The sequence below is a fragment of the Falco naumanni genome, chromosome 2, assembly GCF_017639655.2.
Source record: "Falco naumanni isolate bFalNau1 chromosome 2, bFalNau1.pat, whole genome shotgun sequence".
NCBI lineage: Eukaryota > Metazoa > Chordata > Aves > Falconiformes > Falconidae > Falco > Falco naumanni.
The window spans coordinates 5,791,694-5,815,745 of NC_054055.1; the positions used below are offsets into that span (position 1 = coordinate 5,791,694).

At 45.8% G+C, this 24,052-nt stretch overlaps 1 protein-coding gene across 6 annotated transcripts in view; it reads right to left on the bottom strand.

Moving 5' to 3' along the window:
* Positions 1–290: 290 nt before the first annotated feature.
* TENM4 (teneurin transmembrane protein 4) overlaps positions 291–24,052 on the bottom strand; it is a 358,763-nt gene continuing 335,001 nt past the window's right edge. For 3 of the 6 annotated variants that reach the window (XM_040584319.1, XM_040584315.1, XM_040584317.1), the window contains 3 exons: positions 16,764–16,906; positions 6,536–7,290; positions 291–6,078 (listed from right to left, as the gene is read on the bottom strand). In XM_040584319.1, the coding sequence (XP_040440253.1) occupies positions 6,069–6,078; positions 6,536–7,290; positions 16,764–16,906 (908 nt within the window). In that variant the 3' untranslated portion in view covers positions 291–6,068. Of the gene's footprint in view, positions 6,079–6,399; positions 7,291–16,763; positions 16,907–24,052 lie in introns of those variants that run through there. The other 3 variants (XM_040584321.1, XM_040584318.1, XM_040584316.1) reach the window with 1 other exon arrangement.

The window sequence follows — 24,052 nt, forward strand, 5'->3', positions numbered from 1 at the left end:
TTTCTGCTAGGATGGGGCTTCCCCAGAGCATCAGGGATGTTTCAAATCCCTGGCATTCCCTCCTGGATCAGCAAAGCCCCGGGGGGCACCTGCGATCCTGCACCCAGTGTACAGGCAGGGATGCTCCTGAAGGTGCAGGTCCAAGGAGCGGGGAACATTTTGCCCAACTCCTGTGCCAGGTCCATCTCCCACCTAAGGACTAGACAGCCAAGCTGAAAAAATTCAACACATTTTCACAGAAAAAATAAGCGCTATTTAAACACAAAATATTCTTTTATTTGTCACCGAAGGCTACACATGGTCACTTCTGTCTGTTCGCTTTTTTTTTTTCCTAGAAGGTATCTACATCTGCACTTATTTACAGCCTGGTTGTATTTACACAGTCAAGAATACAGTATTAGAAACACAAAGTGTTGAGAAAAAAAATTTCTCAAAAAATTAGTTCCAGACTTCAGGAAAATTATTACACAGGGTAATGACAAGAGTCTTCAGTGCTGGGCTTACAGATGCAGCTTTGATACAAAGTCCTCTTCTCGGCTGGAGCTGCATTAGAAGTCCTCACACAAAATAAACATTTTTTGTTTTTAATAGAAAAGTGTGAATCTTTGATTGGTTATTTCAACAACATCCACGAACTGTCCAAAAGTTTTAATTTTTGTTTTGGAAAGTTCTATTGTTTGCTTGAACAGTTTCCAGCTCTGAGGAAAAAAAAAATTATATATATATATATATATATATGTATATATATTTTTAGTTAATTTTCACTTGTGGTTGTCTATGCTGCCCTGCCTGGAAAGCATTGACCTCTGGGGTGGGACTTAACAATTGAGCCATGTAATACTTTGTCAGGAACACAGAGTTTTACAGTAATTAAAGGAAAGCAAGCAAGAGACACAAAAGGTTTCCCTTGGGTGGGCTGGGTTGTTTTTGGTTCGTGTAGCAGAGGATGGAAAAGCGCTGCAGGAAATGGCCCCTGGGACACGTGGTGGCCCTTCATCCAGGAGTGAGATGGGGGGTCCTGGACAGGGCGCTGCATGTCCCCATGGTGTCCGTTTAAATTTTGCTCTTCAGTTGCAAGTAATTTTATTTAAATATACCCTAGGGATAAAAAAAAAAAAAAAAATCCACAAAAAAGCTGGTGTTCTGGGTTTTTGTTTTGTGTTTTTTGTTTTTTTTTTTTTTTTTTACAAAACTCATGAAAATTCTCCGGTGTAACAGGCAGATTCAAATAGCTATGTAGTGACCATAATGAAAAAAAGTGTTTATACTAAAGAGAGATGCTGAAAAGCTTGCTCTCCTGTGGAGGACTGTAACAACAGGAGCAAAACTGCCCCAGGCAATGCTCTCTGCAGGATGGAGGATGCTGGCGGCCAAATGGTTTTACCCCACCAAACCCCAGCTCCGGCATGGAGGCACCGTGTCTGTGTTTCCCATGTTTGGCAGTGCGACAAGTGCGAAGAGATAAAGCGAATCAGATTTAATGAGGACAGCAATATTTTTCAGCTCCGTTATGAATGCGAAGGTGCTTACTTCTCCTCCCCATTTAAAAGTGGCCATAGGACTAACCAAGATCCCTGGCCCTGGTTTCAATTACGCAGAGACTGAATCAAAACAGACTGCTGTGCCGTAAATATGAGGGGGGCCCTCTCTGTAAATTGTAAAATAGAATTCTAAAATTTCATGTTAAGAGCCTTGTCTTTGCATAATGGATTGCACTGCCATCTATCATGGTGACACTTACAAGTCACAGCTGAAAAAGTACTTTATTAGATTATTTTTTTTTCAAACAATTTTGATTTATTCTGGTTACACTGTCTGTATAATAGACTGAGCAGAATCTCACGCTGATCCCTACGCTCGATAAAGCAACTACAGATATATTACAGAAATCCCTCACTGCTTCTAAGTTATGGCCAAATGGTGTCTCAGGGACTGCTCCCAATCATCTGTGTCTTTTAAACCCAAATCAAGCACCGGGGCTCTTAACAACCTTCGTCTCATCGGCTCTTGCCTGGTGTTGTTTAGAATTGTTGGCCCGTTTTCATTGTGGCTCTGATCAATAGCTGTGATGACAAAGATATGATGAGCTGTGTGGTTCCCTCCGGTCACTGCTGCTTAATGATTTTTCCAAGTTCCAATCTTCAGTTGAAAGGGGAAAAAAAAATAAATAAAATAAAGAGATTGGAGGAAGCAAACTTTGTGGCATTTCTAGCGATACCAAATTAGTCTTGCTCCTCTCCCCTTGGGCTGAGCACGCAGGACTTTTTTCAGCTGCAGAGCCCTCATGGCACTGGCGCATGTCTGGATGCCACAGCAAGTTGGTCCCATCTCTGCTGTCCCTTCAAACGGAGCATGTTTCAGTACCAGCGCCAGTTACTGAGGGCTTGAGCTGTTGGTCCTTACCCACTGCTCACACTGGCAGCTGCAGCCCCTGCTCCAGACTGCTGAATTTTCTTCTCTGAGCTGTGAGACTTGGTCACCATCCTTCCCACCACCCTTTGGACTGGAGACCAGCCGAGGAGTTCGAAGTAATTAAAGCTACGCCTTTGCATTTTGAAGGGAAACTCCTTTTGCTGGAGGAGCAACTCCTCTTTTTGGGAGTCAAGACAATAGTGACTTCTCGAAGTCAAGCCATAAAAGCATGTGAGACCACAGTGACATGATCCCTTGGAGATGGTCTTGCATGCCACTGGCCTTTGAAAGTGCAATGCGATGCGGGGGTTAGTGCTGTGGGATTTGCATCCAGGACCTCCCAGTCTTATGGAAGCACGGATCTACTACTCTCGTGCCCACAAGCAAAGCAAGTAGCATTGAGCAGCCACAGCATGGCCCCACGGGGAAGCAAATGGGGCAACGCAAGGGCTGGGAAGGGGCTATGGGGCCACCAGTTAAATGGAAATGCTTGTGGATAGCAGAGTGCAGTCCCTTGAGGAGGGCATGGCTGTTTATGTTCTCAGCCCATTCTTGCAACTTCCATGGGAATGCACTTTAAAGTCCTGTAGAAAAAGCATTTTTCACTAACAAAGACGTAAATTTAGGGCTTCAGGACTGAAAATGTTTGTTTCTTGTTTTATCATTTAGGTCAAGTGAAAAGCTTTCACAGAGGCTGTGGGTTCAGGAATGCAGGAGCTGTCTTTGGACAGGTTTGTCCCCAATACTAGGCAGCCATTTCTTTCAATTGTTTTGGTTTTGATAAAAAGAGGAGCAACACATACATATATATATATACTTCTACATATATATTTTTTCCCTCTTTTTTTGACATAATGTCCATAGTTCCCCCGCTGGATGCAGGTCCAGGTGAAGACCCCCACGGACCTGGCAGGCAGACAGGCACTGCTGCATCCCACCGCTGCTTGAGGATGCTGAGAAATGCAACCCGAGCTGCCTTTGCCAAGGTGCAGAGTGGGATGGCTCCTGGGTCCAGGCATGCTGTATGTGTGCGGTGGGACCATCAGACTCTTGAAAAATGGGTAAACTCCTCAAAGTCATTAGCTCATGTAATAACCTGAAGAGTCTGTGTAAGGCTGTAGACGTGCCATCTCAGGCCGGCAGGCTTCCAGTATGAATATTTCACACTCAAATCCCTTTCCTTGTCTGCATGGAAAGGTGGCCCATTTACTCTTGCAGTACTCCTCTTAGCATTGTAACACATGGACGGGGATGGATATAGAAGCACCACTTCTCTTTGGAGCTGCTTGGAGGGGAGCAGTGTAAATGGGATGCCTGTCAAGCTCTCTCTGCATTGCAGGTCTTCACCGGGGGTTTGTACGTTTTCACTCGGTGTCCTGCAGGTCTTTTTTGCTCCATGTATGCTGTTTTAGACACTCAAAGCTGTCTCAAGGTTGAGGTTCTGAGGTTCTGGGAGAGATTTGTCCCTGGTGTGACTCAGGGAGGGGGAAGCAGGGAGATGGGTAGCCCTGGGAAGAGGATGATGCCTCTTTTGAGTAGGTGGCAACTGCAGGTTTGGCTAACACTGCCCCTAATCCCTGCCAGCACATCCTTAGGGCAACCAAGACTTGCCAAGAGTTTGATACCAGTAACACAGGAGATAGTGCCACGGCCTTTTAACCATCCCTAGCAGGCAGCTGCCCAAAGCAACTGCTCCACTGGCAAAGGCTAGAGCTGGCCCGGCCAACGTATCTCCTCCCAGCTGGCTCTGCTAGAGCTGGACACCCTTTCTAGACCAGCTGCCTGCGATTCACTCCTGCCAAAGTAATAAAGTTTGTGTGCTGCAAGGGGCGATTCAGAGTACAGCACCAGGACCCAGCACCAGCATCGTCACCCTTACTGCAAGCAGGAGGCACCATCAGAAAATCAGGACCATACCGGTCGGTATGGCCACACAGGCAAAGGTATTAGGGACTGGGAACTGGAGGAGGAACAGTCTGTTGGGGGAATTTCCATCCCATCACCTTCCTCCTGGCAAGCACCCTGGAACAGACAGGCAAGGCAGACGGAGTTGGCAGCCAGCATCTATGGGGAAACCGCAATAGCACTGGGGCTGCCAACGTTTCACTGCTTGAGGACTGCGTGCCCAACATACTCCCCCACTTTATCTCGAAGGGTAGAGCCTGCAGAGAAGTATCAGGCTGTGTTGAAGGATGTCAGTGGTGGTGGCGTGAGTGCAGAAGAGCTGGCTCTGGGGACCCAGGTGCATTGTAGGGCTCTGAGTATGGAAACAGCCTTGGCATGGATTTGCGCGTCTTGGGTTATCTCTCTGCAGAACCAGGAAGCAAAAACCAAAGTGGATGGAATAAAATTAAAAAAAAAAAAACAAAAAAACCACAACTGAGATGTTCCCAGAGAGACATGGTGAGAGCTCTTAAGAGTCAGGATATGCGCAAGTGTCAGTGTGATAGAGACGTCTATTTGGGATGAGGGTTGGCCATCTCCATCCGCAGCTCCAGCAGGAGGTGGGGTAACACCTCTGCATGCAGGAATGGCCCTTCCTACCGCAGGACTGTTTCAGGCAGGGAAGAGGGTGCTAAGCTCATCTCCTTGTTCCCTTGAATTTCAAGGACTCTTGCAAATACCAGAGCACAGAGGTTACGTGAATACAAATTACATTAGCATGCCGAGTAACTTTGTCAGCAGTTTCTTATTAAAGCACTTGGTCCCCTCTGTAGTGGGCATTTCCATTCAACCTCCCCCTCCTTCACTGCTAACAGTCAACTGGGCTCTCCATTTAATTCGAGCTTGTGTAAGAAACAGCGAGAGGGTTGATTCCAATATTCTCCTTCTTGTCCCACCACGCACAAGCTGTTGCTACTTATTAAACGTTTTAAAATCCCTGCTGCCAAAGTCCCTGGGAGACATTTATCTGCCATAGTCATAAACGACTTGCCAGCATGCTACTCAAAACTGCGTTTCCCAGCCAATAAATACAAGCTCCAGAATCAGGAAAAGCAAGGTTTGGCTTGCTCTAATTTTCAGTGGTATGTCACTGGGATACTATAACTACTTTAAAATTCAAATCAGCTTCCTAAAAAATTAATTGGTTCTATCAGATACAGCACAGTGGACTGTTAAACACGTAGCCTCGTGTACTGAAACACTATACATTTAATGAAGTTATGCCATTAGCAAATGTACAACATGGGTGCATTAAATCCACCTATAGAACAGCTCTACGTATGAGAGAGAGGATTTGTTTTAGCTTTTCTCAATAGAGCAGGAGTCCCTTTCTTGGCTTTTGCTAGGTTTTTAAACTAAAACCAGGATTTGTGCACACACAAAAAACCTCCAAAATTATCTACTCTCATAATGAAAAAAGACTGATTTTTTTTCTTTTTTTATTCCAGTTCAGGAAGGAAGAGAATCATCTTGCAAGTTAATATAATCAGCTCCTTTGCCTCTATAATCTACTTCTGCTCAGCAGCAGGAGCCCCCAGAAAAACACTTTATGTCCCAAGTGAAACGTGAAAACTACTTATAAGGTCTCTTTTGAGGCACATGATTCAGACGGTCACTTTCAGAGTATCGGAATCAGCGTCGTCTTCCATCTCCTTTATTTCTGAGAAGAGCTCTCCAGAACGTCGCGGGCTCCCCATGTTTCGGGTGGAAGGCTATCTGTCCCTGCCCCAAATCAGAAAGGGTTAGGATGACACAAGTTAGCACAGACACCCATTTCGCACTTCACACCTAAGTATGTACGCTGACGACTCCCCACTTCAAATTCCTCACAAAGGGGATGGGGGGGACGGGGGACGGAGGGAGGGGAACAAAACAAACGAAAAAAAGGACAAGAGACAGTAAATTCCACTGTGATCACACTACGGCAAAATATACCTTCTGTTCATTGCAAAAACCGTGTGAAGGCCAAATTAAAGAGAAAAAAAAATGTTGCATGAGTTACAGTGCAACTGTATTATTCCTTCTCTTTCTATTTTCCTCCTCCCCCCCCCCCCCCCCCCCCCCCCCTCCCCGCCTTGTTCAGTTTAGAAAAAGGATTGAGTACAACACAGTCAGGTAAGTGGCCACAAAAGAGTAGCTGTCTTTGGCAAGAAGTCACCGCATCAACCCTCTCTGTCACCTTCTGCCCATTTCGCTCTGTCTCATGAAGTGGATGTTGTTGGCGCTGTCTGAGAGTTCGGGGTACTGCTCCACTGAGATCACAAAATAGCCGTCGTAGCCCTGTACACGGCCCGTGTTTAGCACTTGCTGCTTCTCCCCTTCTGTCCATGAGCGAATACCCTCCTCCCCATCCCGCAGTCTCTGCTGTTCCCGGGACCAAGCTTGGGTGACAGCGCGCTGTCGGGCCAGCTCCAGGACGCGGGCCTTCTCCTCGTCCAAGGTGGTCCCGTAGCGAGTGTTCAGACACAGCGCGCCATACTGGAGCTGGATGTCTGTGTAACGTCTAGTCCTTCCACTCAGCACTGTGTTGATCTGGGACACTGTCACGTTCACGCCGTTCTCCAGGGTCCTCCGCCCGCCGCTGAGGCCCAAGATGGACAGGTCACCTTCCGACGGCCCTTGCTTAATGAAATAATGTGTGTCCACCCCATCGATGGTGAAGTGCAAGTTCTCCAGGTAATGGGCATTGTTCAGGATGGCCGCGATCCTCCGCCCATCCTCGTTGGCCACGCTGATAATGTCAGTGGCTACGCGCCCATCCTTCATGGCGAATTTGACGCCTTTGCCAAAGATAGAGCCTCCAGAGGCAAAGTTCTTGTTCTTCTTGACCTGCCGGCAGCCGGCAATGCTGGAGCTGTAGATCCGTTCGAAGCGCTCAAGAGTCACAAAGGCCTTCAGCTGCTTCTGGACTTCACATTGGACCCCCAAAATGGACTGAGCAGGGAGAGAAAGAAGAGAAAGACTTATTAGAAAGAGAAGCCTGGTGACCCAAAGGCATTATTAGCATGCTGGAGACCAGCAGAACATCTGATGAGGAGCTCCGTTTTTGTTTTTTTTTTTTCTCCCTTACCACCTTTTGTTCAGATTGTTAGTTCTTTTTAATGGAAGAGACATGTTGTCAGATTATTCCCCCTAATGCTCATTATTTCAATAAATCAAACTGTATTTAATCTCACAGACTGAAGGATGCAGAGGTAGAAAAGGGCTTTTTGCCTTGGTGGTATGAGGATCTGGTTTGGACATGCAATTATTTTGTGCTTCAGTCTTCATCTGCACATAAGGAATAATTCATTTTGTGGCCAGGATGCTTTACAAAACGCTTTCAGATTTTCTGTGAAAAATTGTGGAAGCATTTCTAAAAGTTCCCTCTATTTTGTCTTCACTTTGTAACTCCTTGTGCTACCTTCAAAAGCCCTACGTCACAAGTACAACCCTCAAAGTGACCTTTACCCCTCTAGATCCCATTTCAATCTGGCCGAAGCAAGTTGTTCAAAAATTTAGGAAGGTCCTAAGCCCAAGTCCTGTTTCCTGCAAACCCTCTACAATGTGCCAGGCTCCCTGAGCTAAGGCCAGTCACACCTGTTGCTCAAGTTTTGGCTTACACTGAAGGAGAACCGCTGAGAGACAACAGCCGGGATCATTTGTAGTCAGGTACGATACAAAGTCACTTTTGCTGTTAGCATATAATGGAGCAAGCACACAGCGAGTCAGCAGCTCATCATTACTGCAAAATGTCTTTGGAAATGCTCTCATCAATTCATGGCAGTGCAGGCTTCTTACAGACCCCTGTTCATGAACAATTATTTGCTCAGATTTCACAAAAGCTAGAGGATGCTATGACAAAACTCTCCTGGCACTGCTAACGGCTCAGTTCAATAATGTAATGACATCCAGAATTAGAAATAGGCTACAAAGAAATTTGCTGCCCTCCAATTATTTCGAGGAAATTTAACATCTATGAAGGATATCGCCTTAAACCGTCTGCAGGCTAAAGGCTCAGATCCTTCCCTGGGTGCAAGAAGACAATTCAGATGATGCAGGCATTTCAGCATGGACCTCTCAACTAAGACTCGTTACCTGGCGAGAGAAGGGAAATAAACCCTCAATTCCATGGTGGCCATTTCCAGGGAAGGGTCTCAAAGCATTAAAGAAATAAAACAAAGGATTTAGCATTGCAACTCCCTCAGAGGTTATGAGCAGTTTTGATCTATAAAGGGGAAAACTGTAAGGGGAACAGAGGTACTCAAGTTCAAGAGCATGTTTCGGGTTCTAAAGCATTAAAATACCCAGGACTGACTTTTATTCAAAGTGCCAAGTGAGCTGGCATAGCTCCTCCTTTTCTGCTTTTGATTAACAGCATAGTAGTTGGAGCAGGAACCAGTCACCTCTGAAAGGAGCTCTTTCTGGTTCTCCCCATACTGCATGTGGGGGATCTCACACACAGCCTAGAGAGCGATATAATTAACAGCCTGATAGGGAGAGGAGCCTAGCTCCCCTGCCAGTTGCACAAGTGCTCTAATTATGCAGGCAATGGACATAATTAATGTAGATGTCACCGATGATGGACATGAAGCAATTAGGTTCCTAGGCTCCATGAAACACTTACTGTTCTAAATAAGTGTATACTACACACCCTTGGTTAGCTATTTCCTCTTCAAAAAAGGTTTAAATGGGCAGGTATTCTTCTCAGGTGCATCTCATATGGGTTGACTCTAGGTGGTCCCACTTCTTAATGTCACACTGCTCTTCCAGCTCCCCTCACTAAGTTTTGCAAATGATGGGAAAAGGTACTTCTCATTACTCGCATTGAATCACCATTTGGTCTGAGCTCCTTCACTCAAGGATGTAGATGAGGTCTTCTGCGCTACATTGCTATGTCCTACCATCATTTATATATCACCACCTGGATACACATCACCATGTTTACCAGCAGTTGAGCGATACAGGGTCTCTGGAATCAATTGAACCATCTAACTTGGCAAAGGGAGCTCTGGGAGGTCAGACAGCATTAGGCATGGGAGAATTACTTCTATCAGAAATCTCCACACACACCCCTTCTGTTTTGTCTTCATTGCGTTATTCTAGATGAGCTGCAGGAACTCTTAGTGACTTTTCAGTTCTGAGCACATTATTAGGTATAGATCCCCGCGCATGCCTCGAAATTAGGTTGCTCCAACAAACCAGCATGTCTGGGCATCACTCCCTTGTCTTTTCTTCTGATCCCAAATGAAAAGTGAGTTTGCAACGAGCTCTGAAAACCTACTGATGCTGCAAGGCAGACACTGTGATATAACAATCTACTGTGCTTTGTACAAGTGGGACGTATGGTTCATAACCATATGTTTATACTGCTAAATATAAAATAAATATTTTATAAATAATATTATTTTATAAAATTTTAAAAGTAAATATTGCTAAAGAGAGTGAGACATTGTATTGAACCTCTTATTCACACTGAGTAATTTCTATTTTAACTTTTGGTTTGGTTTTGGATTCATCCAACTGCTTTCTCCAATACATGTTTCCTAACTCTCCAGGTCACTTCTACCTAGCCTCAGGGCCAGGGATTGGTCTTAGACTTCTTTTGCTTAATTGTAGAGACATAATCTACAATAAGATTAGGGAGTCTTGTGAGGTAAACTGTTGTACACCAGAGTATATGAGTGGATGGTGTCCTTGGGTTTGCCATTAATTCAAGGTGGATGGTACGCTGTGATACAGCAGGTATCACAGCCAGCAGCTGTGCCATGATCTACCTTCCTCAAGCTTCATAACCCATTACCTGGGACTTTCTGGCTTTTCCATTTTATTGTCAAATTCTCCATTGCTTTGAATTTCAGATCAGTAATTGCCAGTTATAAAAGGAAATCCTGAATTTTAAATCCTCCCCCCTCCCACAATTTATGACCTAATAATAGAATACTTTTCTTGATCTAGTTGCATACTGCCTTTGTGATATTATGTGAAGCCATCCAATTTCCACAGCTCCAGTGTTCATCTGAATGCCATTTAGAAAGAAAATAAGCAGCACCCACACTGCTACTGGCAGGACTTGGAGGTTTAAGGAATTACACATGATTTAGAAGTAATGGCACTGTCAATTCCTGCCTAAGGACACCCACACAGGATACGAGGCCAACAGCCTTGTTGGTATCCTCTCGGTCTCCATCCAGGACATCCTCTCCTCTATACCGGGAAAGCATTTCTCATGTTGCATGTACAACTGAATGACTGTCACTGGCACCTTCTGGTGGCTAAAACAGAGATAAAATGGCTGACTGAAGCCAAAAAATTAGGAATCTCTTGACCTCCAGTCACGTGGCCTGCTTAGAGGCGTTGTAAGTGGAGGTTTGTGAAGCTGAGGGCTTGAACCACATTCATTGGCAAAGAAACTGAGCATTTACCTGTCAATCTGTGGCTGTCCTAGCCTTCAAGGCACCCACTTCTCACGCACATTGTAGTTAGCATTGACTGCAGGACTGTTTCACTTGCCCATACGTGGATGCCTAGTGGGATCTGAGATGCCCCAGAATGCCTTCAGCATCCACACAGGGCAGTGAGAAACTGAAGCTCTGGGAGATATTTGCCCTTCTGGAGTATTACCTGAAAGCTACTTTGCTTACCTGGCCCCTGTACGGGCAACTGAATCAAACCCCTACTTAGCACAGTCAGCGGAGTCTACAGTGTGTTCAGCTTGGTCTAAAATTAATGCCTAGCGGGTGGACAGCCCTTTAAGTGAGCTCCACTGTCTGTATCAACCAGACGTTGACAGATTACAGTGGGTGCACACATCTTCCACACATGGAGACACCTACATCTACATCTTTTAGTCTTGAAATTCAATCCTACCTCCTAGGAGCTGATTGTCTCAACTGTCCTATGGGCTCCACTGGCAACTCGCCCAAATGGGTGGTGCTGAACATCATTTTTGACACCATGAGGAGCCCTGCTGGGCCACCAGTTGTTGCTCTAGAAGGGTGCTGGTAATCCATGCTGTAGACATGAGGGAGTCCAGGAAACTCTAGGGTATATCACCTGGTACTAGCAACCCTGTTCGTTGTAGATCTCTGCTGGCTATAATGGAAGCTCGGATACCAAGCTCACAGGCAGAGACCTAAATTCAGGTCTCTTAATCTTAATCTCTTAATCAAGAACAAAATCACACCCAAAGAGTTTTCCACTGGGGACTGGTTACAGGCCTTCTGGGCTCTTCTCATCACTTGTCACACAGGGAAGTAGGAGATCAGACACATGCAAAGTTGTAATGCTGAACATCATCATCACCTAACTATTACAATAACTAAACACATGTATGTTATCTTGAAAATGAGCCCAGGATGACTTTGAAATTATTTTTGAGTGCCTTTCTTTGGTAAAAGAGCGTATTTGGGAACAGCACTTTCTGAAAGGAAAAGCAAACACATCCAACTGGAAAAAAAACCCAAAACCAAACCAATACATTCAGGCAAACCAGAGTACAGCTAGCTTGTGTGCTCTGCTGTGAATATAAAGGGGGTGGAGGCAAACAGATTATGTGTAGTACAAAGAGGCAATGCATCCCTGACTTTGAAATTACCAGTTCTGTTTCATCTTAGAACTCATTTTAATGAACTGGCAAGGAAGAGAAACAGAAAATCTCCATCCAAGGCTTAGTGGCATGTGGTATTCTCTACAAAACAATGCTGCTTTTAGCAATTGTAAACCAAGATATCTATAAAACCTGTTTTACAGAAGAAAGAAGGGAATTAATAGTTATTTTATTTCAATATTTGTTGCTAGATGTGAGTGACAAATATGCTGGGTTTGTTTTTCCTCACGGTAGTTTTTTAATCAGATGTCCTTAGGTGACATTTCACTTTATCTAGTAACAACCCATTGGAGAGAAGGGAACAACCTTCATCATTTGTTCGCTGCTGCACAGAGCTCAAGAGAACGGCACATTACAGAGATCTCTGAATAGCCTCTTGCATTTTGCCGGCACCTCTTGAGGATTCAAAATACCATAGCCAGATACTGTCATCTGTTGTTTTTAAATACCGCCTTCCAGTGTGAGACTGAAAGCTTTAATTTCCCATCAAGGATCCAAGATGTGAAATACGTGAAACATGTTTCCAAGTTTCTTTATATCCTTGTGCCATTATACACAGATAGGTGTTTCTCTTACCACCATATGGCTTAGAACACAGAAAGCCACTTCTTCCGGAAGGCTTGGAAGTTATGACTTCTCTGAAACATTTTTCACCGTTAACTCCTTCCCATTTACCTGCACACTCTCTGTTAACAAAACCATTCTGCAGAAATCAGTCTCTTCCCTCCATTCCACCTGGCCATCATCTGAAGATGAGTCCCCATTCAGATGACCCCCACCGCCTCCTGCCTGGGTGAGGCACAGGAGGAGGAGCCCATCCACCACAACAGCCTACCAGGCACCTACCCATCAGCATGGCAGCACTGCTGGTTGGAGAGGTAACAGGCCCGCCAACCTCCAGCGCAGGTGGGACATGGAGGTGTGCGAATGGCCAGCAAGGCCAGTGCTGGAGACGCTGATCGGTTAGCATTGAGCTAAACACAAGTGCTAACCCTTGGGCTTAGAGGACAGGTCTCTGTACACCCACCAGTGTACACAGCTGCGGGGGGACAATGAGGCTGAGCTCATCAAGCAGATTTCCATCTGTGGGGAAATCAGAGGATTTGCCGCCTTCTCTTGCTCATCTATTTTCATAAAGCTTCAAGAGCTTAATGTCTTTGAGGCTTCAGCTCCCTTCTGCACATTAGATCCAGTGAAAGCTGGCCACTACTTCTGCAAAACTTAACTAGGGGCTGATGGACAGATGTGCAGACAGCATAATGGCCCAAGCCCTGGACAAAGCACTCGCAATATCAGGATGGCCCCCCTAAATGATGAACACTGGCAGAGCCAGTCCCTCAAACAGATTGTCCTTGGGAGAAGCTCTGCCAGAAAGCACAGCCCTACAGCTCACTCCCTGGCTTAGCATCCCAGATCAGCCCTTGGCTCCAAAATGCTGTTCCATAAGGGATGCCAAAAGCTGCTCCTCCAGCACAGCCTGTAATGGACACCGCAGAAAACATGACCCCTCCTGGAAGCACAGTGCTTGTGGGGTGGAGAGAAGAGTAGTTAATAATATGATGTAGTTAACAATATAAGTGTCAACTCGAAAACACCCCTCCCTGCAAGTAGGGTTGTTCTGGCTCCACCAATTACCTGACAGTTCAACAAGAAAAAAGGGGGGGGGGGGGGGGGGGAAAAGAAGATAAATTGGATTCAGGTGCAGCAGCTCTACAATATGCTAGAGGTCACCCAGAGTCCCCTGGTGGCCAATAACACTGAACTTGTTCAACAAACAATTTAGTGACAGCCTCATGGTCACAGGGAGGAGAGGGGGAGAAAGGGCTGCACAACAGAGTATTGGATTTTAAATGTCACTCCAGAGCTGCAGGGGGTTAGTGCAAGGTTTATGACATGCTGGCTGTTTCTGAGCTGGTGGATGCTCAAAGTCAGAATTATCTCTCCCATCTTCCAGCCCTGCAAGGCAAGTACCAACAGTGTTTTGGAAGGAGATGCTAGGGCCCTCTGGTTATCCACTCCGGAAAGATACAAAGCAGCCATTTATGTGGAGTCAGTTGCTTTGCTCTTGTGCTCCTATTATTTGTTCTGCTCTGACAAAAACCCCAACTTACTCTTCTGAGCCACAGCTTTGATCAACAAAGCCAGTGGAGTAGCTCAAATTTACTTTGGTCTACTTCAAGGAGGGATGTGACCCAGAGAATCCAGGGATCGGAAGACATGGAGATGAAAACACTGTGGTACATCATTCAGTGACCATCCCTGGATTGCAAGCAGGTTGGGCATTGTCCAGTGCCTTGCCCAGGCTACTTTTAAATGATGAAAGCTCTGGAGCTTACTCCATATGCTTTGGAAGACCTTTTCACAGTTTGATCAGACTTATTATCTGAAATTATTTCCTGTGCTTCCATTTACCTTTGTTTAATTCTGCCATTTGCTATGTGAAATTGTCAAAAGTTTGTATTTTCTTCCACATGCTTCATCAATAAATACAAAGACAACCAGTAGGAAGTAGGGCTGGACTCTGTCTGGTAGTGTGTATGTGCGGCTGGAAGGGTTGGGAGTGAACAGAACTGCCTGTGGAACATCAGTGTTGGATGCACAGATAGGCTTCAGAGAAAATGGATCACGTGTTCAGGAATCATATGTGAATGAATTTATTTTATGCAAATATATGCCTACAAAATGCTGGGTGTGACAGAAAGGAAGGGAATCCAGCTCTATAGCATGAGAGCCACTTGCTCTCACAGCGTGATCCTGCAACTGTCGACTAAAATAAAAATATTCATGTTTTGTTGCTGTCATAAGAGTATGAAACAGCCTGCAATGGTTAAATTCCACTTTCTACAGCTGAGTGTGAAGTGACTCATCTGGAAGCACAACGGCTGCACAAAGCCCTTTTACTAAGCAGGTCCCTGCACAGTCCTCACTGCAGCTTCTTGCTTTAAAAGCCTGAAAGGGATGTGGAGATTTTCTTTTCTTCTTACTGCTCATTCAGGCAGATTCACCTAAAATGGGTGGATGGAAGGGAGGGCTCCTTGGTTTTATTTCCAGCACAGCTGCCTGTAATGAGCAAGTGTCAGTCTTCATGTCAAGCTGTCACTCGAGTTACTTGGCTATTCAATACATCTAATAATAATAATGAACTAATGATAAAATAATGATAATAATAATAATAATAACAATTTATTTTGTGGTTCTGTGAGAGTTAGTATCTACCGCACATAAAAATTCAGAGACAATCTTTTGTGCAGTTTCTGAATGAGCCTTCCCAGTTTGCCTTCTCTATAGCTTTGCCTGGGGAGAATGTGTCACATCAGAAAGGGGGAAAAATCCTGAGGCTATTTCTCATTACAGAAATAATCTCTATTAGTATTTTATTGTTTAATCCAAGTAAGCAAGGAACAAAAACCGAGTCTCTAAGGTCCAAAACACAACCAAGTTACTGTGGTGTAACGGTTTTCAAGCACATTTCTCAGTCATGGTAGCAAAAGGCATCGTTATTTTGGTCCCCCTCTATTATAAAGTGATAGATCTTAATATTAGTCTCTTGTTGAAGTTGAAGCTGGTACATTTTAGCTTGTGTTCACCATAGCTATGAGGCGGAGTACCAAGGATGGGCTGACACATGACTGTTTTACTAATGCGCAGTATCTTGTTCATACGTCTGAGTGATACCTTTTGCGGTTCAGGAAATGTGACACTGTATTTTACATCCTGGTTTAATATGTACAGGACCTCAAGAATCTGCTGCAGGACAGTGAGATTTCAGTGAACTCATAGATAAAGAGGCTAGGAAGGCAGCTGGAACCGGTTCCACTTCCTACAGTTCTAATTTTGTTAGCAGAAATGTTAAGAGCATATCCTGATATCCCTAATCATGTTGGTGCGTCACGGCTCTCGCGATGTTTGAATACACCGCAATAGCAAGCAGGTACTCGGACTAAAGAGGATTTGGACTAAACAGATGAAAGCAACCCCAGAATAAAATCAGGCTCGGAGATGAAAGAGCATCCTAAGAAGTAAATGACTTTTTCAAGGTCATACAACTGATAAGCAGTAGGGCTGGGAGTAACCCAGGGCTTTCTGATCCTGACCCAGTGTGCAAACCTTTAACAGTGTTGCCTCCATCTTTCAGCTGAATAATTCCTAGCAGCAAGAGAGGAGGAAATGATTGGGCTGTAAAAGCCTTTTTCTTGCCAATTTCATCATTGAATTTTGTGCCAGCATCTACCAAAATGGCTTGTGATGCAGTCCTGTTTTTAAAAGCAGGACACAGTGACTAGTGATTAAACCCAGCCAGGTAAAATGAAAGTTAACTATCATCTAAAACTTCTTTCTGGTGAGACCCCCTGCAATGCAGAACAGCTTCCTAGGGAAGTAATGGGACGTGTTTAAGACATTTTAAACCAGACTGAATAAGTTTATAGAAAAAAATCTGCAGAAACTAATTCTTTATCAGGATTTGTTTTTTTTTTTTTTTGCCTTTTTTTTTTTTTTTTTTCACTTCCAAGAATCCTTGGTGCAAAGGCCTTGAACTTAGTGTGCAATATGTGATACCGTGGCCTCTTGTGGGAGAAAGTAACACACCACTGCATTGAACAACCACCAGAAAATAACACAGGAAAAAATACCACATCAGTAAGGAACTTAAGGTGTGATTATTGAGTCAGATTTCATTACTGTAATGGGGACTGACTTGTTTTTAACCTCCCAGTGTATGTGGAATAATATGCTGAAAGGTTTTTTTGTTTAATAAAGATTGCAACTGGATAGTTTGCTGGGAAGTGTGTGAGATACAGTATGGAGTTGCAGGGATCACCTTGCTATTGTCCCATTCTTGGGTTTTCATCTGTGTATGGATTAGCTCATAGGACGGCTCCATTGCATCCATGTCTGGCTTGGGGTAGCCGGGGATGACATTGTGTAGCTGGAACCCAAAGGTGAGCAGCCAACTGTTGACATCTGGAAGGGAAGAGAAGCATAAATCAGATTATCTGATCTCTCAAGCAGGATTACCCAGGAGAAGGCACAGAGGAGGACCCTATGGTGCCTGGTGCTGTAGCAGTCTGGCCAAAATGACGAGTGTCATCTTTGTGTGAAAAGCCCACACCTGAACAGTCCTTGAAAGAACTGTGTGACAAAGCTGGGCTTCTCAACCTCCAACCACAGTCCAAATTGCACTTTCCCAGGTCTGAAACAGAAGCGTTGGCAGTGACCAAATGGCCCAAACCAAAGCCAACTCCACATCTGCACTTCATCAGCAGGAACCAGGCACTGCTCTAAGGTATGCAGGAGATGCACAGGAACAACAATACACTAACTGGAGGCTGAGATGCTCCAGCTGTATGGGAAGCGTTGTCCAGTCCTACAGGCAGCTCTGAACGTTCAGCCACAATAATTCTCTTCCTGAGGACACTCAAAGGGCCTGCAGGCTAAAGACTAAATTTAGAGCTTTGTGAGCCAGAATACCAGGACAGCTAGGACGAACAGCACAGTGATTTAACAGGTGCTCATGGAAGAGGCTCTAGACATATACGCTGCTTTTTCCATGGCATTTCCACCTCAGTCCTGAGTTTCTTGGCATTTTTCATAAGAAGATAGTTTGAGTATTAAACCAGTGTAAAGTTGCATGTCATCTTTTATAGTGATATTTAAAATCAGCCTCCACACTACCTGCAAGGTACATTATAGTGAAAATAAGCGTACAGATACAAGACTACTTCGCTTGGGTACTTTTCACAAACCTCTTAGAAAAAGACCATGGATGGTGAGAAAACTGCTGGCTACAAGCCATAAATTATTGTCCAATGCGGAAGGGGGACCATGGGCACTAAAGGGGACATGATGGAAAACTCAGCCACTTGGGACATTGTTCCAGCATTCACCTAAAAGTACACTACAGTGTCTCCCCTGAATTTTGATTGCACAGCTATTAGGAATAGCAGCTGACAGTTAATCTGCTGGAGGAAATAATGATGAGGCTGGCTAACTCCTAGATCTGCTTGGGATCAGCATCGCTTCCCCCCTTAACTTCAGAGCATTTGATGATCTCACGTTGTTTGCGTTCGCTGAACTCTAGAGAAGGACACACCTGCTACAGTCTCCAAGCAATATGGTGTGCTCTTGGCACACAAATAGCAATTGCAAGAAAAAATAAAGGTATGAAGGTAAAGTTTAACTAATATCAGCTCCCAGGGGTCTTACATGTTTGGATGTAACTGGGATTGTGTTGGTGATAGCTCTGCTTCGAGCTGCATGTGCAAGGGGCTTGATTTTCATTTTGTTAAACTCAATAAACATTGTGGAAACAATCTGAAAAAGGGATCAATTTAAATAATCAAATATACGTCTTTGAATATTTTTTCTCTATTCCCCCTGAGCCTAAATGAGTGCTTTGAAGAGTTGGTCGGAAAAGAAATTATGGATTTAAGAGGCAAATAAGGCACTTCCAGATGACTGGAGAGCCAGGAGCCAAACAAACACACTATCTGTTGCTTGTTTTCTTACAGGCCAAAATGTTGTGATTGGGCAGATGTCCAAAAAGCCCTTGTGACAATCCATGTGGAAGGGGGAGGATTTCTGTAATAAAAACACTTCTGTTCACTCAACGTACAGATTGGTTTTGGAGTGTCTTTGAAACAGAGAGGCTGGGTGGAGGGAAATAAATTAGAAGGCTCATTTGATTATTTTTTTGCTTAGCGCTAAGCCAGCCTGCTTCCTAATCCTTCTCATCTGAAATGAAGACCTTTGATGTACATATTGTGGACCAGGTGGTCAGGAGAACAAAGTAAAATACTGAAGGTCAGCACTGGTGCAGGAACCATTTTCCAAGCGCTTCACAACTGTTAAAAAGAATACAGAGCAGGGATGCTGAACAGCCGAAAGACATGCAACATGTCTGCGAAGATTCAAGACAGGCTTTTTTTGATACTTCTCAGAAAACTGACTTTCAAAACATTTGCAAACAGGAGTTTGTTCGTTTTGGGAAGAGGTGCTGGAATACCCTGAACAAAAAAAAAACCCAAAAAACAAAACCCAAACAAAACCTCAACCAAGCAACGCAAAAACATGGGAGGAAGGTGTGGAGCTGAGAAAACAGAGGGGGAAATATTAATTTGCCAAAAGGCAGTGACAACTTCTTTGACAGAAAAGCACATTTCACATCACAGAGTTGGGTGTTTTGTTGTTTTTTTTTTTTTTTCAGCTACAGTAACCCTGCCAACACATTTCACAGTAAATTCATTTGAGGGCAAAGAAAGAGAGTGCTTAATGCAGACACATGTAATGGAAATGTCAGTTCAATCCATCAGGATTGCTGAAGCTGGCAGCAAAGCTCTGCGCCATGAAGTGTACAATCACTAAAATATTCATGTTTAACAATGGGCCTCTCAAAACGCAAATGCCTGCTTCTGCTTTCCCCTCTGCACGCCTCCAATTTGTACCCACGGTTCCAAAACCTCACCTCTGGAAGACCAAAGCACGTGTTGTTCACCCATGTCCTGGGCGCTGAGCTCCCCTAAGGACAGCAGGTCCCAGGGTGGGGATGGAGGGACAGAAAGTGGTTCCCTGTGCCCAAATCTGGGCAGATTTGGTTGTGATTACAAGAACACTCTCATCGCAGGTCCTGCCCACGAGGTGCCTGAAAGCTTCAGCAGAAAGAAATGCCAGAGCAGCAGCCTTTCATCATGGCTTTCATTCCATGATGTGACCTGTTTCTTCCACGTGTGGGGACAGAAGGAACTTAAAATATGTGTTTGGGCTCTATATTCTTGATAGACTAAACCCAGGATTTTTAAGATCATGGAAAAAGTTACTTGGTGCATATAAAATATTAAAATATCAGATTTTGATATCTTGATTGTATCATCAGAGCTTAGTGGGAAGGTGTTCACCTGTTCCAAGACAGGACTGGAAATTTTGTCCTGTCTTAATTTGAGCAGGAAAACAAAAATCTGTTACTGTATCACACAGCAACTGTTCAAAAACTATAACTGTTCAAGACAAGAATTTCAACTTAAGATCTTCCATTTTGGTTTTGACTCCTTAATTCCAGTTTTTTTCCAGTTTTCAGTCATTAGTTTACACTTAACTTTAAAAGGCTGCAAACTAAAGAGGAATTTTCCTCTTAGGCTACTTCAAAATTTGTCATTTAGACAATTTCGAGAGCTGTTTACAACATCTCTGCTGAGAAATCTCTTAAGATCAACTTTCTCCCATAAACAAATTCAGTTTTGACAAATGAGCATTTTCTGATAGGAAAAGTTATCTCAATGTATTCCCAGCCAGCCTTAATTATCAGTGAGGCCAACACATGGGATCTTAGTCTGCATCTTTTGGCATATTTTACTTCCCTCATGGCATCATCTTCTCAGCTCTGGAGAAAACAGCTTTTAATTAAAAAAAATACAATCTAATCCTTATGATTATTGCAGAAGAACCTGAAAGCACAAATCCTAATGGCTAGAAAAACAAGCGAAATATAACAACCCAGGATTTTTATTTTGTAATTTTTTTTTTTTGCTATTAAGCCAATCTCAACTTTGGGGAATGCAAATATTGTTTGTTGAATATAGGAAACTTTTTATAGATGCAGCAGGAGCACTTAAAAATTAATTATACCTCCTTAAGAAGTATGTACATTAAATCTGTGATTGTGTCACCTGGTTTTCAAATGGGAGGTATCTAGAAAAGAGTCCCACCAAAACAGTCCTCTCAAACATTACTACCAGTGTTGCACAAAGTATGAAACTAGGTTTGAAGGGGGAAAGAGATAAAACCAGGCTCTCTAAAGATAAGCCTGGAGGCACCACACCAATGCTTAAGGGACAATGTGCTAGGTGGTCTTCCATCTCAGTGGAGGTAGGGGATGGAGATCCACGTGGCAGCAAAGACACACAGGTTATTGATGTCTTGGAAGCCATGGAAGTGCCTGAGAGTGGTCACGTAGGAATTAGGGCTTCACTCCCCAAAAAGGTGGAGGCATCAACAGCCCAGCTGAAGTGCATCTACACCAATGCATGCAGCGTGGGCAACAACCAGGAGGAGCTGGAAGCTGTTGTGCAGCAGGAGAACTATAACATGGTTGCCACTACAGAAACATGGTGGCATGACTGGCACAACTGGAGTGCTGCAGTGGATGGCTCTAAACTTCAGAAGGGATAGACATGGAAGGAGAGGCAGTGGGGTGGCCCTGTATGTTAGGGGGTGTTTTAGTTGTCTAGAGCTTGATGATGGTGCCGATAAGGTTGAGTGTTTACAGGTAAGAATCGGGGAAGGCCAACACGGCCGATATCATGGTGGGAGTCTGTCCTAGGCCGCCCAACCAGGACGAAGAGGCAGGCGAAATGCTCTATAAGCAGCGGGGAGAAGTCTCACGATCGGAGCCCTTGTTCTCATGGGGCACTGCAAGTTACCAGGTGCCTGCTGGAAATGCCATCAGCAGAGAGGGAACAGTCTGGGAGTTGCTGGAGTGTGTGGGAGAGACCTTCCCGACAGAGCTGGTGAGGCACCCAGCGAGGGAAGGCCCCCATGGGACCTGCTGTTTGCAAACAGAGAAGGACTGGTGGGTGACACGATGGCTGGAGGCCATCTGGGCCACAGCGATCACGACAGTTTTCGATTCCTGGAGAAGCAAGGAGGGGATCAGCAGAACCACCACCTCGGACTTCTGGAGGGCAGACTTGGCCTGTTGCGGGGCCTGGCTGACAGTCCCAGGGGAGGCTGTCCTGACCGGAGAAGGACCCAGGAAGGCTGGACATCTTCGGGAAAGAAAACTTAAAAGGCACCGGAGCGGGCTGTCCCCACGTGCTGAAAGATGAGCCGGTGGGGAAGGCAACCAGCCTGGCTGGAACTCAGGGAAAAAGGAGAGTTTGTGACGTTTGGAAGAAGGGGCAGGCAGCTCTGGAGGACTACAGGGATGTCGAGAGGTTGTGCAGGGAGAAAATGAGAAGGGCCAACATACAATTAGAACTTAATCTGTCTACAGCTGTAAAAGACAACTAAAAATGTTTCTATAAAAACATTAGCAAGAAAAGGAGGGCTAAGGAGAATCTCCATCCTTAATCGCATGTGGGAGGAAACACAGTGACACAAGCTGAGGAAAAGCCTGAGGTACTTTGTTGGGATCTGCAGCAGGTCTGCAGAACCCCAACAGTACTTAATGCCTTTGGAGCAGTCTTTAATAGTCAGACCAGTTGTTCTCGGGGTACCCAGCCCCCTGAGTTGGGAGACAGGGACAGGGACAGAGTGAAGCCCCCGTAATCCATGGAGAAATGGCCAGTGACCTGCTACACCACTGAGACATGCACAAGTCCATGGGGCTGGGTGGGATCCACCCGAGGGCACTGAGGGAGCTGCTGGCAGTGCTCACCGAGCCGCTCTCCATCATTTACCAGCAGTCCTGGAGGACTGGGCAGGTCCCACTTGACGTGACGTCAGCCAGTGTGATGTCCATCTACAGGCAGGGCTGGAAGGAGGATCTGGGGTACTAGAGGCCTGTCAGCCTGACCTCGGTGCTGGGGAAGGTGATGGAGCAGATCATCCTGAGTGCCATCACAGGGCACATGCAGGACACCCAGGGGATCAGGCCCTGACAGTATGGGGTTATGAAAGGCAGGTCCTGCTTGATGAACCTGATCTGCTTCTAGGACAAGGTGACCCACCTAGTGGGTGAGGGAAAGGCTGTGGATGGTGCCTACCCGGACCTTAGCAAAGCCCTTGACACCGTTTCCCAGAGCATCTCCTGGAGGAACTGGTGCCCAGGGCTGGGACGGGTGTGCTCTGCGCTGGGTAACAAGCTGGCTGGGTGGCCGGGCCCAGAGCGTGGTGGGGAATGGAGTCACATCCCGCTGGCGCCGGGCACAGGTGGTGTCCCCAGGGACCAGCGCTGGGGCCAGTCCTGTTTGATGTCTCCATCAGTGACCTGGACGAGGGGCTGGAGCGCACCCCCAGTGGGTTTGCAGAGGACACGAGCTGGGGGCAGTGTGACCTGCTGGGGGGCAGTGGGCTCTGCAGGGGGTCTGGGCAGGCCGGGCCGAGGGGCCGAGGCCAGTTGTATGAGGCCCAACGGGGCTGAGTGCCGGGCCCTGCCCGTGGGTCACACCAGCCCCCCACAGCGCTGCGGGCTGGGGGCAGGGGGCTGGGAACTGCCCGGCGGGGAAGGGCCTGGGGGGGCTGGTCGGCAGCCGGCTGGGCATGAGCCCCCCGTGTGCCCAGGTGGCCACGGCGGCCAGCAGCGCCCTGGCCGGTGTCAGCAGCAGCGTGGCCAGCAGGGCCAGGCAGTGCCCGTCCCCCTGTGCTGGGCCCTGGTGCGGCCGCCCCTCGAGCCCTGGGCTCAGCGTTGGGCCCCTCACCCCCAGACAGACCCGGAGGGGCTGGAGCGTGTCCAGAGCCGGGCAGGGGCTGGGGAAGGGGCTGCGGCACAGCCCGGGGGGGGGGGGCGGGGGGAGCTGGGGGGGCTCAGCCTGGGGAAAAGGGGGCTCAGGGGGGACCTTATTGCTTTGTACAGCTGCCTGGCAGGAGGTTGTAGCAAGGTGAGTGTTGGTCTCTTCTCCCAAGGAACAAGCGATAGGATGAGAGCAGACGGCCTCAAGTTGCACCAGGGGAGGTTTAAATTGGGTACTGGGAAAAATTTCTTCACTGAAAGGGCTGTCAAGCACTGGAACGGGCTGCACAGGGAAGTGGTGGTGGAGTCACCATCCCTGGAGGTGTATAAAGATGTGTAGATGTGACATTTTGGGACACGGTTTAGTGGTAGACTTGGCAGTGCTGGGTTAATGGTTGGACTCAATGATCCTAATGGTATTTTCCAACCTAAATAATTCTAGGATTACATGAATCTATGAATATAGGAAAGACATTTACACTACAGAATGATTTTCTGTATAAAAAAACCCACACATAGAGCTCATGTTATTCCATTTTATAATGTCCCAGGGGAAGCAGTGCAAAGTTTATGTCAAGCTGTGGGATAGCTATGCCCTAAATTGTGGCCTTTAAGTCTAACACACCTGCTTTTAATGACTCTTAGTAGAAACTTAATTTTGTGGGGCAGATTAACTTTGAACTACATGGTTTGTGTAGTGTGCTCTGAAATGCAGTGCTGACTGT